The 16,200-nt window shown below is 41.4% G+C and overlaps 1 protein-coding gene across 2 annotated transcripts; it reads right to left on the reverse strand.

Moving 5' to 3' along the window:
* Positions 1-1,499: 1,499 nt before the first annotated feature.
* Positions 1,500-13,560, reverse strand: CHGB (chromogranin B). 2 transcript variants are annotated; one of them, XM_045981646.1, is made up of 5 exons: positions 13,149-13,560; positions 9,394-9,437; positions 8,792-8,885; positions 2,755-4,505; positions 1,500-1,898 (listed from the first exon to the last, which is right to left on the reverse strand). In XM_045981646.1, the coding sequence occupies exons 1-5, from the start codon at positions 13,195-13,197 to the stop codon at positions 1,815-1,817; spliced, it is 2,022 nt and encodes a 673-aa protein (XP_045837602.1). In that variant the 5' UTR covers positions 13,198-13,560; the 3' UTR covers positions 1,500-1,814. The 2 variants fall into 2 exon arrangements, with proteins under 2 accessions (XP_045837602.1, XP_045837601.1); XM_045981645.1 differs by having other exon boundaries at positions 9,394-9,440.
* Positions 13,561-16,200: the final 2,640 nt, after the last annotated feature.

Genomic DNA, 16,200 nt, shown 5'->3' on the forward strand with positions numbered 1-16,200 from the left:
CAGTGCTATGCTCCACCTGCCAGCAGCCAGAAGCTTCTCATGAGCAGGGCCGTGTGCATTTGTGCACACGTGTGTGTGTGTGTGTGTGTGTGTGTGTGTGTGTGTGCTTGCCAGGCTAGCATTTGGTGAATTGCAGTGTTTTGTCTTCCCTTAACCAGTGAGTAAATCGCTATTCATCTTGGGCCCTTGAATCCTTTTTATTAGGAAGCGATTTTGTTTTCTGCAGAGCTGCAATAGAGAAAAAGGAGAGGTGTGTCTACTGCAATGTGTTAAGTATTTCTTAGTAACTTGTATTAAGATGCGATAATACAAAAGGTTATAATGGCAGTACATTAAAAACATTTGCCATATAGTGAGTGCACGTGTTGCATGGAGCACTGGGTGTGGTGCAAAAACAATGAACACTGTTATGCTGAAAAGAAATTTGAAAAAAGGAAAAAAAATAAAACATTTGCCATAATACAAGCCTAGCTTTGGATGGTTTCTTGAGTTGGGGTCCCCCAGAAGCAGACCCTGAAATAAGAAGTTGAGGACAAGCTGTTTATTTGGGATCTGATTCCAGGAAATACCTCCTGAGGTTATCAGTAAGAAGTAGCACAGGGAGACAAAGACAGCCTAGAAAGGGTATATTACCAAGCAGCTCACTGCTTGTGGCACCTGGGGCTCAATCCCTTGGGAGGCACTGGTGAGGGATGAGATGACAGGTAATAGGAAGGAGAAGAGGATACTTTCCACTTGTCTTGCCATAGGAAGCTAGCTGCGGGGTTAGTAATGGTAGCGGCCAACATTTCCTGCACCATGCCATATGCCAGGAACCATTCTAAGTGTTTTGCATACTCATTATCCTCGTAACAACCCAAAAGGCAGGTATCCTTATTTTACTGATGAACCTGAGGTCCAGAGAAGGAAAGCAACTTGTCTGAAGTCATACAGCTACTTAGTAATAGAGCCAGAGGCCCATCTTCTTCCACGTCCTCAAGCAAAACATCAAGTAGTCCTAAAAGGCATATAGTGGGTTGATCTGTGTCCTCCAAAATGACAAGGTGAAAACTTAAAAGAGACCGGCCCTGAGGGTCCAGGAATCTGTCTGGATCAGCCTACCTGTTCTGATTCCCAGCCCAGAGTTTTTCCCATTATCCAGACTCTCTCCTCCTTAGCCCTGAAAAATGACCTGTGGCTGGCTACTCCCAGAGCTTTCCAGATAACAGGATTTTAAAAAGTAAATGTCTTATGGTCATTTTTGAAATAGGTTCTTCAAGTCTATTTAATAATCTTTCTTTACCCTGGGGGAACAGATGTCTTTTCCTGTACTCTTTTGCTTTATATCCCAGATGTTCTTTTACTTCAAAGATTTTTTTGTTGTTGTTTATTTTCTTTTTTCCTATTCTGCATCCAAAGACCAACAAATCCTAATGCTGTCTTTTAAAATTTACTTTAAAGAATGGGTTTGAAAATCACACTCTTCCCTGTTAGCCCAAAGGAAGCTAAGAACATGAAACTTTGGCCTTAGGTGAATCTTTTATTATTTCAAACCAAGACAAATGTATTTCTTTTTCAAGGATTACAGCACAGTCATTGTCACGAGCATGTTCATGTGTCTATTTGGCGAGAAAGGATATGTTACAAGTCATGCTATTCATATTTTCAATAGCATTCTGGCAGAAATTAAAGCATTTCCAATTGTGTCAAACACTGAATGAACAGAAAACTCTACTTTCTGCTTTTGGGTAAATAAATGGTGTCTTTCGGTGAAATGGTGGAAAATAGATAATGTGAGGACTGCTTCTTAAAACTACTCTTTGCTCCAATGGCCATCAGCCCCTTCGGTTACCACTGAACTTCTCAGCTATTTTCTGTAGTTCCAGATCCATCGCAGCCAAGTTCTCAAGTTCCTTTTCCTAGAAAATACAGAAAAGGAAAAGTGGAGGCATGAGGTCCCAGATCGATTAATTTTATTGTGGTTTGAGAGAGTATGAACAGAAGGGAATTTTTGATATGTTAGAAGCCATATGAGACACCCTACATTGGTGGTTCTCAAAGTGTGGTCCCCTGACCAGAGACATCAGCATCACCAAGGAACTTACCAGAAATGCATATTCTTGGGCCCCACCCAGGATCTACTCAATCAGAAACTCGGAAGCTAGGAATCTCTTGAGATTCTGATGCACATTCAAGTTTGAGAAATGCCAATCAGCATAATTCAATATTAGGAAAAAATGATTGTTGAAGCAGGTATTGTTCTGATCATGTTAACTTTTTGAGATGTAAACTAATTTTTATAGTCCAGTAGCTGAAAAAGATAGACTAAAGAAGCAACTAATTTCTATATCATCTGTTCCTTCTTAACCCTGGGAAATAGTGATGAAAATTTAAATGACCAAAAAGGCACCAAAAGTATGATTGTCAACCTTGGCTGAACACTGAAACCACCTGGAAGCTTGTAAAAATCCTGATACCCAAGTAGCACCCAGCACCAAAGATACAGAATCCCTGGGGGTTCATCCTAAATGTCACTAATTACTCAAGCCCTCCAGGTGATTCCAACATGCAGCCAAGGTTGAGAAGCACTGCAGGAGGGTAAGTGGGTAGGGATATGGACAATGGAACTCCAGCCCAGAGGTTGTCGGCATTCTCTTACTAGGGCTGTATCCTCATGGTAATCAATTCCTACCAGTTTCTCCACACAACTTTCAGATAGTCTTGAAGATATTAACATTAACCATTTTAATTTTAAACAAAAGCCCCGCACCATACCTCTTCCTCTGTCAGAACTCCCTGGCCAGCCCTGTCCTTTTCATTCTCTGCTGCATGGCGTGGGGTTATCTGCTCCTCAGAATCATAGAAGTCTGGAAATTCGGCTGACTTCTTCCGGTAATGAAGAAGCTGGTCTAGTTCAGCCACTCGGTCATACTGCCTTTTCAGATCCAGTTTGGGGGAGAGATTTCTCTTCTCGTATCCCCAGTTCACATCCTCCTCGAAGGGCTTTTTCTCCCACAAGTCATAGTTGTATTCTGGAAAGAAATTCTTCTCATTCAAGGTCAGCCCATTTTCCTCTTCTCCCTCAAGAAAATTGTCATCCATGTTGTCTTTCCTCTCAAAACGGCTGGTCTTCCACTGGGAAGGGTCATAGTATGGGTTGAGCAGCTCCCCTAATCTCTTTCTCTTGTCAGTGGTGTAATGGGGACCATACTGTTTACCTTGAAGCCTAGCTTCCTCCCTGCTCTCTGGGGCATCTTCTAGGTCCTCCTGCTGTTGCCATTTCCCTTGGGCTTCTTCCTCACCCCTTTCCTCGCCATAGTTGAGGTAATTTCTGTCCTGCTCCTTCCACTCGCCTTGTGGGTACATCCTTGCCTTGTCCATCTGGTTGTCTTGGACACGGTGGTGTCCTTCACCCAAGAACCGTTTTTCTTCTTTGTTGTCTGGAATGGAATATGCACCTGGTTCCCCTCCCCTGGCTCTGTGGAGATGTCCCCCCTCATGGCCCCTCTCTTCCTCACTTTCTTCGTTATATCCCCGTGCTATGTTGTCAAGCTCTGAGCTGGGGCGATTTCTCTTATCCTCCTCCTGGCTCTCCTCACTGGGAGGTCTTGGAGCCCTGTACTCCTCACTTCCTCTGCCCCCATATTGTCCCTGCTCCAGATCCTTGGGAGCCTGGACAGCCTGGTAGCTCCTCACTTCTTCCCCATATCCGGGTTCTTCCTCTGAAGCCCTATAGTGGGTTGGATGGCGGTCCCTCTTTTCCCCTAAACTGACTGTGCCCACGTTTGAGTCCTCAGATTCCTCACGGAAGTGTCCCCTTTCCTCAGACGGAGGTTTCCCTTCTTGAGAGGACCTGTCAGGCCTGGTCCTCCCGTGGTGGTGTCTTGGCTTCCAGCGTCGCTTGTCCACATCAGGCTCAGCATCTTCCTCACTTTCCTCAGATTCTTCCTTGCTCCCAACTTGGCTTTTAGACTCTGGAGTGTGTTTCTCCTGGCTTCTTGTATCCTCTCCACTCTCCTGGCTGTTCCTCTCCCGGCTGTGTGTCTTCTCCTCAGGGGGCCCAGCAGAGTGTAGACCATATCTGGCCTCTAACTCCTCTTGTTTCTTAGCTGGAGCCTGGTTTCTTTTGTTGAGAAAGGCATTCTGTGTCTCTCCTAGGTCTTCCACGTTTTTCTCTTCACTGCCGTCTTTCCCATGCTCCCTTTTCTGATATTTCTCCCCCTCTTCTTCCTTCCTGTCCTCTTCCTCGGTTTTCTCAGAATGGCGTGGCTTTGCTTCTTTGGAGACTTGTCTGTCAGAGGGGAAGAGGTCCCTTTGGAGTTCACTCGCTCCTTCTCGGCTGTGCCCACCTCCCTCTGTTTCTGCCACTGTGGGGCCTTGGGTGTCCTCCTCTGCTGGGGCTCTTGCTTCCTCCCTCCCAGAAGGCCTATGGGCTTCTGAGGCATCAGCTGGGTCTCTTAACAATCTTACTTCAAACCGTGTGTTTTCATTTTCACTTTTCTCTTCATCTTTGACTTCTTTTCTACCTATAATGAAAATAAAGAAGTGTAAGTGTAACTTCAGAACTGCTTGTGGTTCAACAGGCACCAGTGTCAGTGATCACTACAAACCAAAGGCCCTGATTACTTGGATGATTTTTTAAGTTAATAAAAATTATACTCAGATTCCTTTTAAAAGAAAATGGTATGGAAGCTTCTTGGCTCTGTTCAACTATAATTTAAAAAACCCTCTATTTTAACTTTTTTCATAACAGCCAGCCAGCATTTCTCATTGGTACTATATATTTTTTTTTTTTAAATTTTACTTATTTATTTGAGAGAGAGAGAGAATGGGAGAGCACACAAGCAGCAGGGAGGGGCAGAAGGAAAGGGAGAAGCAGATTCTCCACTGAGCAGGAAGCCCGATGTGGGCTCAATCCCAAGACCCTGGTATTGACCTGAGCCAAAGGTTGATATTTAACCGACTGAGCACCCAGGTGCCCCTCTCACTGGTACTATTAATGATCAAATTAAAATCCAAATAGAGATTTGTAAAATGTTAGTATTAATAATCAGAAGAAACCTTAGAATTCCTCTAATTCAATCTCCCCTTTTTACAAACGCAGACACTGAGACTCAGAGAAATACAATTTTTTCCATATTTGCTCTAAGGACTAAAAAATTAGCATTATGTGAATAGTTCTAACTAGAATCCAGCTAAATAAAGTTAAATAGCCAAAATGGGAAGAGTCAGGATTCAAAGGAGGATTTAAAATTTTAAATTATTAGTTTATCAGCCTTTTTGATCCAATCCACTGTGTAGACTCAGTGTAGCAGTGGCAATATAATTTAGTAACCGGTTATAAGAAGGATGTGTATTTCTTCCCTGAGAAACCTGCATAGCAGTAGAAAGAACCATTTCTTCCATCACTCAGGTCCCATCTGCCCAACATACTCTCAGATGCTGAGGATGAAGATCAGTATACTGAGTTATCTTTGTGTTTCATTAGTCAACAGTAGATGGTATAACTGATACTTTAATTGAATGTGTTCTCTCCTATCTTTTCCAAATGTCAATAGCTCCTTTACTGTACCCTTCTTAATTCAAGGGCGTTTCATGAAAGGAGATATGCAGCTAGCATTGCCTGATTGTTAGCCAGAAAGGCTTGGATTTCAACTTATGTCACTGGAGTTCAGAGAGAACTCCTGAAGCCAAGGCCTCTCATAGCTCTCGGTCCATATCTGTACTGTCTGTTGTGGGAGCTGCCAGCCCTTTGTAGCTACTGAGTACTTGAAATGTGGCTGGTCCAAACTGAGATGAGCTGTAAGTCTAAGACACCCACTAGATTTTGAAGACTTTGTATGAAAAAAATGGAAATACTTCAATTTTTCATATTGATTATATATTGAAATAATATTTTGGATGTATTAGATAATATATATTATAAATATATTGGTTGTGGGTGCACCTGGCTGGCTCAGTCAGAAGAGCATGTAACTCTTGATCTTGGGGTTGTGAGTTCAAGCCCCACATTGGGTGTAGAGATTACTAAAAAAAAAAAAAAAAGATAAACTTTATAAATAAATACATAAATAAATCTATAAGTATGTATATAAGTATATAACTATAAATAAATAGGTAAGTATTATATATTGAATAAAATACATTGGATAAATATAAAATATATTATTAAAATTAAATTCTCCTATCTCTTTACTTTTTTAATGTGGCCACTAAGAAATCTGAAATTATATCTGTGGCTCACATTATGTTTCTACTGAATGGCACTGATGAGTCATTTTGAACTGACATTTGCAAAATGGAAAAATTGGTCATTGTAAAAATGTCCAAGAAATAGTGGATGGTCTGTACCTTTCTCCTTAAAGGGTAGGCTGGCATGATAACATTCTCATGTTTCACGGATCAACCAAAATATCTCTGACCTCTCACACCCAGACACCTGAGAGCTGGTCCCTCCCCAGTGATTTTGTCTTTTAAAGAGCCATTACAGCATTGAAGCAGGTGGGCACACTGATCCAGGTAGGCACAGGTGAGCAAGGAGGCTTTGGGCAGATACTGACATCATTCTGAGAGGCAGCTGACATAGCCCTAATCATATAGGAGCTCAGCTTTCCAGGGTGGGGGCTGTGCCACCCCTTTCCTACTGCCTACTGGTCAAGAACAGAGTATTTTTATTTTTTCCCAGTTAAATGTGCGTTCCCTGTAGCAGCTTGTACGTGAGTCTTAGCACCTCTTCCTAAATTTAGTTTTAAATTCCCGCAGGTGAGATCAGAGGACTGTGATTAGCAACACATAGTCATTGTCAGTCTGTAAAACCAAGGTATTGAAGCTCATCCTTACTTTCAAGTAAAAAAGGGGGAAATGTACCTTCCATCCTTAACTCCCCATTGCCAGGATGACCAGATTAACCTGGACAAAGAGATTCTTGCACCTATTAAGAAATTGGGTTATGTATGCCCTAAGGTCTCTTCAAGCCAGAAAACAATGATTCTCCTCTATTCCCCAAGTGCTCATTCACTCTACAAGTGTATGCTTGCTCCACAGACACTCTGGGGAGAATGGGAAGTGGAGATGAAGTTGCCCCAGGGGCAGGAGGGAGATTTCTCCTTCCAGTTGGCCAAAAAGCTCCACCAGTCTTGGGGGCAGTTTAAGACATATCAGCAGGAGAGAAAACTAGAACTGGGCAGAAGCCACAAATTGGTAACCCAGAGGTGAGTTCTGCATGGCCTAAATGAGTCACTTCCTATCTTCCTATCCTGCCTTACTCCCTATACTGTCTGTCTGGCCTTGGCTGCTGTCTGAGTCTGCCACCAGGGGGAACTCTTAAACCCTCCCGATCTCAGCATTGTATAATTCTCTGGGTAGTGTGTCACCAGGGTCCTTCCTGAAGACAGGAGTCATTTGATTTTAACCAGTTTCCCTGGGTCTCTCTGAACAGACATGAAAAGACTCCAGGGCACAGTCAGTGTTAAGCAGAGGCTAGAATCACTATGGCCTCAACCGACCTAAAGGCTGAATCTGATCTTGGCAGGCAAGCAGAGCCCTGCGTTCAACAGCTCTTCCTAAGCAATCACAGTTCTTCAATGACCTACTATGGTAGACCCCACACATTTGCATCCATCTGGTAAACGAAGGAAGGGGAAGGGAGATAGTGAGACAGGCTTGCCCAGAGGAGCTCCCTTTAGTCTCTGCCTGAAGACTCATTCTGTCTGTGTTCATTCCCTATAATGGCTGGAAAAGAAAGTTGGGGAGAAATTCGGAAAGACGTGTAAGCTGGGATTAATAATGAAGCTTCCTCCCACTGTTCATGGGGTCTGTAGAGGTTCAGGTCCCCACATCTGTGATTACCCTGAAGCCCCCAACGGTGGACTGAGTTCTGCCAGGTTACTCTTGGTCAATTGCCAATACTTACTTTTGCCATTTTATGCACAAGGGCTCATGTGTGGCACTAGCAGGAGAGTACTATCTTGCAATGAGAGATTTTGGAGGTGACAGGAAAAACAAATCCGCTATTCCAAGCCTAACTATAAATTTAAAAGCAGAGAAGGTGTTGAAGAGAACAGTGGTTTTTGGATTTGATTGAGTCAGGTTGACTTCATGCAGAAGAGACGGCAACTGATCTCAGTGTCAACTTCCAATGGACACTGCTTGCATTTCTCTCCAAGTTTTGTCTTGAACAGAAGTTGATTGTATAGAGAATGCATCCCACTCTAGATTCAGAAGGTCACTGCTCTGACTCACTGGCTGCTCTACTTCTACCCTCCCTCTTCTAGTTCTCTGCCATTTGGGAGTACCTCCCATTCTAATCAGCTCTAAATTAAGATGGCTTGAGCAATCTGTCATGTAAAGGGGCCAGAAGTTCCCAAGTCATTCTTCAAGCTTCTAACATCTTACTGTCAGAAGAGCAGAAGGCAAAGAGAAGAATAATTTTAAGGTCTCCTTCTATCCTTTTGTCCTGCAGCATTCCCAGAACAGTTCCACCCAAGCGAAAGCTGTTCTAAAAATCGAAAGTCTGGAACCAAGGAATTTAAGAACTGATAGCGAACTCAAAGCCTATCATTGAGTTCAACTCCCTCATTTTACTTTGAGAAAATAAGCCCAGAAAGGCAAGAGGTCCTTCCCCATATACACATAGCTGTGAAGTGGCAGAGTGGGACTAGAAGTCATTATCTTCGATCTCCCCAGATCCTAGTCCAGCCTGCATTCTTCCCATTGCATTATGCCCTTCCTGTGCCCTTTCACTTGGAGGTAAATTGGAAGGTAATGGAAGCAGGAGGAAGGACAAAGATTTCCTACAGTGTAGGACACTTACTCTTTTTCAAGACTTGGCGACACTCAGGGGTGATGGGTGGAGCGTTGGACTTCGACAAGGCATTTGAGAGAACCTCAATGATGCAGTGAGTCACCTGGGGGGAAACCCAAGAGCAGGTTGGCAAAAGCTGATGTCACTGGGATGACAGACTAACTCACCCAGAGCTGCTATAGCAAAAGGCTTGGCTCTGTAGCCTGTATTGGTGTGGAATCCTTGGGGCAAAAATGTAGATTTACAGGACTACAGTGAAATTTCATAGGCTTCTCCACAGAACAATGCAAAATAGCACAGGTCGAGATTACACAAGAGAAGAGACAAAAATACCCATTTCTTGCAGGTTGGAAGGAAAATGGTGATCACAGTTATCCTTAGGGGCACTGAAGACACCAGGAAGGAAGTGAGAGCCCAGAGCAGGAGGCCCATTCTTTGCCTCCAATTCCCTCAGGGATGAAAACCTGGCTTTATAAGACTATATTGTAGGTTTCCTGTTGCTGTATTTGTTCTTGTTTTTTTGTTTGTTTGGTTTGGTTTGGTATGATAAGGAGTGGGAGAATCTAGAGTCTAGATAAAAGTCTAGATTCTGGACGTCCAATTAAACTTACCATTTCTTCATTGTGGTTCCTGTTATCCACTGGCACAGAACTGACTGCTTTGAAGGAGAAAAAAGAAATGGGAAGACTTCAGTTGATTTTTGGAAGCTGTGTGGCCCCAAACTCACAAAATCACCCCCCTCCCTTGCATGTTATTTGGAGAGAGGGGCAGAGTCACAGCTGAGCAGAATGGAAATAGTTGAAGAAAATTGGTCCAGGAGCCATAATTGCCCCAGTACACACACACACACACACACACACACACACACACACACACACAGAGCTGTTTTCCCTAGCAATGTCTTAAACATGATTTGGAAATGAATACCTTCTTATACAGAGTATAATTCAAATCCAGACCAAGACACAGAGAGCTTCTAAGATATTGGCTATGTTTGCTTTCTTTCTTTCAAGATTTATTTATTTATTTGAGGGAAAGAGAGAGAGGGAAGAAGTTGGGGAAGGGGGAGAAGGAGAAGAAGAGAATCTCAAGCAGACTCCCCGCTGAGCATGGAACCCAAAGTGGGGCTTGATCCTAAGACTCTGAGATCATGACTGAGCAAAAACCAAGAGGTTCATGCTCAGCCAACTGAGCCACCTAGGCACCCTGGCAAATTCTGTTTCTTGATCAGAGTAGTTCTTACACAGATGTGCTCAATAAGTGAAAAATTCATTAAGCTGTGCGCTTATGATCTATGCAGTTTTCTTAATGTGTATTACACTTCAATAAAAAGTTTAAAACTTAGTTTAAATGAAACCAGCAAGAGTGAAACTCTCAGATAGCAGAGATGAAAGCTACTCAAATGCAGTTTATTTTTAACTGATGACCTGACCTCTTCTCACAAAATGTCTGCTCTCCAAGTCTTTTTAACTTCCTGCCTCTAATCAGTTATGGATCATAGGGCTCAATATTGAAATACAACACCTATTTCATGTACTCACCTTACTGAATTTTCCTTTTTCAAGCATGGCCTGGGATCTACTTCAATTGTTTCAAAAAGCCCAAAGCTATCCAGCATGTTAAAATTCATGTGTAAAGTGTTTGAGGAGTGGTTAACAAGGTAAGAAGACCCCACAATCTTCCTGAAATGTAGTTCAGACAAGATCTGGATCGCCTACCTTTGGCACCCAGGGTCCATTATGCTAGGCCATTATTTTATCCCCCAAATGGCTGTTATTTGGGAACATTTCCACTCCGGCACTTATTCTTTGGACCTAAATCTGTAAAATTCCCCAGAAAGAAATAACTGAGAGAATTACTCCTCTAATGAACTAGAAAGTGCCTTTTTAAAATCTAGCTTTACTAAACCTTCTTTGTAATGCATTTTCTTGCTAATAACGTTTTCCCCCATAAATGTAAAAATAGATGTTTTATTAACTACTGACATTGCCAAAGTATTTATAGTCATCAGATTTTGGTGGAGAGAAATATTTTTCTTTATCACTCTAAACAATTTATAGCTCATGTTTGTTATTGCAGGACAGTCCTGTTTCTCTGACTAAGGCTCTTCCGACCTGTTTCTGTTGCAAAGGAGTTAAGGTCTCCTTATAAAAGTGCATTATGCATCTTGGTGAGACATCTAAGTTCCACTGTATTTCTTCCAATAGAATCTGTGACAGCAAAGTAATAACCAAAGATGCGTTGATCCCCCTAAGGTAGTTTTAACTTTTTTTTTTTAATATAAATTAAGATTCAGGAGGCACCAAAGAAAACCCAAAGATTGTGATAGAAGTGAAGTATTCAGATGGTAGAAAATCTTCAAATTATATTGTATGATAAACCTGAGAATAACTTCCAAAGTATTCTATATCATAAGACTATCAAACTAAAGTTTGATTCCAGAATAAAAATGCAGCTATAATTTTAAAAGTTAAGCAACCTCATCTGAATGCAGAAACTATTTTACCCAGTATAATGTGGATATCACAGAGTTACTTCACTCATATTAATTTTTTAGAGTGCCCAGTAGCTACTGTAGAAAGGTATAGATCTCCCTTCAGAAGCTCTTAAGGGTAGGAAATGAACCAGATGGTTTCCTGAGGGTTTCTTCAGCCCTGTGATTTTGTTAAATAGCAAGCTTTGCTGGAAGGCTACCATGTTTCATTTCCAGGCATTTGTGGAAGGTGGGAACAGGAAATGACTGCTAACCAGTATAGGGGTTTCATTCTGCGTAATGAAAAACTTCTGACATTTGATAGTGATTACAGAATCTGAATATACTAAGTCACATACTTTAAAAGTATGGGTTTTATGGTGTGTGAATTATAGCTCAGTAATTTTTTAAAAGAATATAATGTCTCAAAAAATAATGTCTCAACTTTAGCCAATGTTAAAATATGAACCCTTCTTAAAATATTCTCTTGCATAAAGGAGCTATAAATATTTTACCACTATAGTTAAATAAGTCTCACAAATGACAGTTTTGTAGTCCAAAGTCAATGTATATAATAGCTATAGCACTTTAAGCAATCTCTTTCTGAAAATATTTTTGACTGGAAAAGACTGTAAATATTCATTTAGTTTTCTTTAGATTAAGAACATTTATAGACAATTTATAAGAGTGACAAGAATGTTAGAAAATTCTGAATGTGTGTAGCTTGAAATAAGATAAATTATCATTGGTTTTCATCTTGTGTCTTTATATTTGGGATCCAGCATTTGCTGTCAATGAAAGCTTCATATTCATGGGTGGCAATACCTCAGTTCCAGTTAGGAATTGCAGTCTCAGATAAGAACAATATCCTATGAGATTATTAAAACAGCCACAGAAAACCTCCAGTTTAATCTGGTGATAGCATATTTACTTCCCAATGGTCTAGTGATTTTACTTCAGCGCACGCGCACACACACACACACACACACACACACACACACACACTTTTTATAATCTTCAGAGATTATTTCTTCAAGATTCAGAGTAGTTTGAAAGATTAATCCTATAGTCTTCCACACATCAAGAGACACTGTCAAATACTTGCTACTTAAAATTTCATTCTCCCAAATTGACTGAAATGATGTTTTTTGTTTTTGTTTTTTTTAACTTCTTCAAGGATATCTTTGTGGTTATTTTATAATTGTTATTTTCCTGGAGTACAAAAGTCAAAATATCTACTGCAGTTTCCATTCATAACTTTAAAATGCATGAATTTGGGTATGAAATTACCTCTCCCCAGAAATGGAATTATAAAATGCAAAAAAAACTTAAACTTGTACATACATATATGTGAACACATAGAGGAACATGTTAAGAGAAAGATATCTGATATACATATGAGACTTACTTTCATCTCATCATATTTAAATAATAATAAAGAAAATTATGCAGGTGCTAAGTAATACCATAATACATGTACTCTTGTGTCTCCATAGTCCTCTGGCTTTTAAAAACCAAACCAAACCAAATTAAATACTTAATTCCAGTTACATATTAAGGTTTTAGCAGGTAGAGAGAACGTGACATATTAGAAGTGAGCACAAAATGTGGGGTTTCCTTAGAGGTACAGGTACGTTTCTCTCTATCTACAGGAAAACTCAGATATGAAAAGACTGAGACTCTTCTGGTTGGGCTAGGAAGCCCTCTGGCTTTTTCCAAGTCAGACGATAAAGCAGGGAGTTTCAGAAATTAAGACTGTCAAGCAAAAAGGAGAACGCTTTCTCTCAACCATTCCTCTCTCCCAGTATATATACAAGCCAAGCTTTCCCAGGAGCCAGGAAGACCGAGGCGAGCACTGTCCACGGTGCTGAACAGTCGGCTGAGCCCACTCACCGGCCACCACCGCTGCTCCCAGGAGGCCGAGAAACACCGCCGGCTGCATGGCTCCGCTCGCCCAAATCTGCACGGAGAAGAGGATGGGGGCTGGACCCGTGAGTGAGATGCGGGCCGAAGGCGAGATAAAGGTGCTCCGGGAAAGCAGCTGCGGGTCCGGGTCCCGACGGTGTGGCGCGGTTGGCGCAGGCCCCCGCTCTTTTAAAGGGCAAGCCCGGCCGCAGGGACAGGAGGGGTGGGAACCCAGGAGGCGGCGCCCCCTCGCTTAGCCCTGACGTCACGAGGCGGCCCCCGGGGCCGCAGCGCAAGTAGGAGGAAATTTACGCCAGTCCAGTCTCCTGGGTGCTTGAGGTCTGGAGCGGGGGTGGGGAGTAAGACGGACATAGGAATGAAGGGCTAAGGGGGGTAGTGCAAATCTGACGCGAAGGGAGAGACTGAGGTCCCTCTGAAATTGCTCAAGCTTGTTCCTCATCTCGCTCCACCCCACCTCCAAATCTGAAAGCGTGTGTTAGTGTGTATGGCTGTGTATGGTGTGCGATTTTGGTGAGAGGGTATCTGGGACTGAGTCTGGTTTGTGTCTTTATTACCCAGCAGAGGATAAAACTGCTAATAACTAAAGAGGACTAAAGGGTGGTGGCGGGGGGGGGGCATGGAAAAAGGAATGATGGCTTTAAAAATAAAAGGTGCAGCTAGAGAATATGGAGCCTGCTGTTCCTTCAAATTTTTAGTCTTATATTTGTCTACCCACCCATTATTCTATCTGTGTCTACCTACCTACCTACATACCTACCCATGTTCTCTCTTTCTCTCTCTGAACACATAACAAATACACATGGTAAACAGTTTTTAAGTCAGATGGTACAAAAGGGTCTACTATAAATGTCTCCCTTCTACTTCTATTTCCTCAAGTTTTCTAATTACCCTCTGCAGAGTCTACTACTTAACCACTTTCTGTTGTTTCGGCTTAATTTATTTTGAAACATACATAGCTGCATCTTCTTTTGAAAGGCTGCACTATATTACATTGACTGTATTAATAGAATTCATTTAACCAGTCCCCTTTCTGACTGGCATTTATTTAGTTTGTTACCCTTTGGCCTTTAATTACTCCTTTATAACAGAGCCCTAGTGTCAGGGGTGGGTAATGGAATAACCTGCTTATAGAATCTAGTACATCCCATAAGCACTGTACATCCTGTCTTGCTTTAAAATTGAAATAGGAAGGTTATTATGTGTGAGAGGAAAGTGAAAACATCTTCCAGGATATTTTTAACATGAGCTCTCTCAGTCTAATGAGGAATCAGGAAAAAAAAGCAGGCAAGTGCCCTGCAACAAAGAGAAGCCATCCAGAATCTTCTCTGATAACACAGGCTTTAGGGAATAGAGTGAACCTTCATTTGGGGTCTTTTTTAGGGAAGGCAGATGTCTGTTTCAGTGTCTTTTTCTGGAAAATCAATGATGCTCAAATCCTTTAGGCATGCACTACGTCTTCCTGAAAAGGCGGGGAATTATTTCACCAAGACCATGGCCACAGAATATTTAAAAGAATAGTCTTGAAAAGAATATTAGTGGGACAATTGGTAAAATTTAAACAAGATCTAAAGATTACATAATAAATATTGTATCAATGTTAATTTCCCAGTCTTGAGGATTGTACTGTGATTATGTAAGAGAATATCTTTGTTTTTAAGAAATGCATGTTGAAGTAGCTAGAGATAAAAGGTATCAAATATACAACTTACCCCCAAATGTTTTAGAAAAAAATACAGATAGAGAGAGGAAAAGAGGGAATATTAAGGTAAACAGGGCAACATTTGAAATCGGGGTGAAAGGTATATGGGAATTTTTAATACTCTGCATTTTTCTGAAATCCAATATTATTTTAAAACAAACAGAAACGAATGTTCTTGCACAAAAGAGTCCGTATAAAACCTCTAGAAAGAAGTGGCTACAAAGAAGATGTTAAGGGAAGGCCCTTCCTTGGATGCTGATCTGGGGGAAATTCTTTAGCTATTATTGAAATTGTATAAGGGTTCCAATTGCTGTTTAAAATACACTGATTGCCAATAATACTTAGAAATTGGTACCTTCTAGGACAATCTAAATTCTGTGTTTCAGCAATTTCCCTTTTGTCTTGCTGTCTTGTAAAGCACAGGGTTAAAAATGTTAATGTCATGTCATGGCCTCTCAGATAGGACTTGGGCTGAGTTTATTACTCATCAAGAAAATTCTTTTCATTATTGTGAATTGGCTCACCACCAGTTCCTATTTTCAGACTGACCTTTCTTTGTTCTCATTATTTTACAAACTTTTTATTATTTTGCCTTTCATATTTAGATCTCCATGTACCAGGGGGAAAAAAAGCTTTTGGAAAGAACATTTCTAAGGAATTCTTTCAAAGCAGAATGACAGAGGAAAACCAATATTTTCCTTAGGAACCAGAGCTTAGAATAAACCTGGTATGAGTTAGGGGTACAGTCGCACTTTTTTTTTTAAAGATTTTATTTATTTATTTGTCAGAGAGAGAGAGACAGAGAGAGAAAGATCACAAGTAGGCAGAGAGGTAGGCAGAGGCAGAGGGAGAAGCAGGCTCCCTGCCGAGCAAGGAGCCCGACATGGGACTTGATCCCCAGGATGCTAGGATCATGACCTGAGCCGAAGGCAGCCACTCAACCAACTGAGCCACCCAGGTGTCCCTACAGTCGCACTTTTTACCACATTGCTACTTAATTGTCCTGAGAATTTTTTATTGAAGTGACCATCCTTTCTCACCTACTGCGTAGTGTCACTGAAAAAAAAAAACAAAAAAACAACCCTAGAGTTCAGATGCGCATAGGTATGTTTCTAGATTCTTTCATAATACTGATCTGTCTCATTTGTCTATTTATCCTTGGAGCAGCACCACACTTTCTCTATCGCCACAGCTTTTTTTTTTTTTAAGATTTATTTGTTTATTTATTTGACAGAGAGAGAAATCACAAGTAGGCAGAAAGACAGGCAGAAAGAAAGGGGAAAGCAGGCTCCCTGCTGAGCAGAGAGCCCGGATGATTTG

This window comes from Meles meles, chromosome 16 (genome assembly GCF_922984935.1).
Source record: "Meles meles chromosome 16, mMelMel3.1 paternal haplotype, whole genome shotgun sequence".
Classification (NCBI taxonomy): Eukaryota; Metazoa; Chordata; class Mammalia; order Carnivora; family Mustelidae; genus Meles; species Meles meles.

Excerpts from the sequence above, each read along its gene's own strand:
- CHGB (XM_045981645.1), bottom strand. The coding sequence starts at position 13,197 with ATGCAGCCGGCGGTGTTTCTCGGCCTCCTGGGAGCAGCGGTGGTGGCC. Across the intron at positions 9,441-13,148 it reads GGGAGCAGCGGTGGTGGCCG|CAGTCAGTTCTGTGCCAGTG; the intron begins GTGAGTGGGCTC and ends TCTCCTTCAAAG. Across the intron at positions 4,506-8,791 it reads TCGCCAAGTCTTGAAAAAGA|GTAGAAAAGAAGTCAAAGAT; the intron begins GTAAGTGTCCTA and ends TTTTCATTATAG.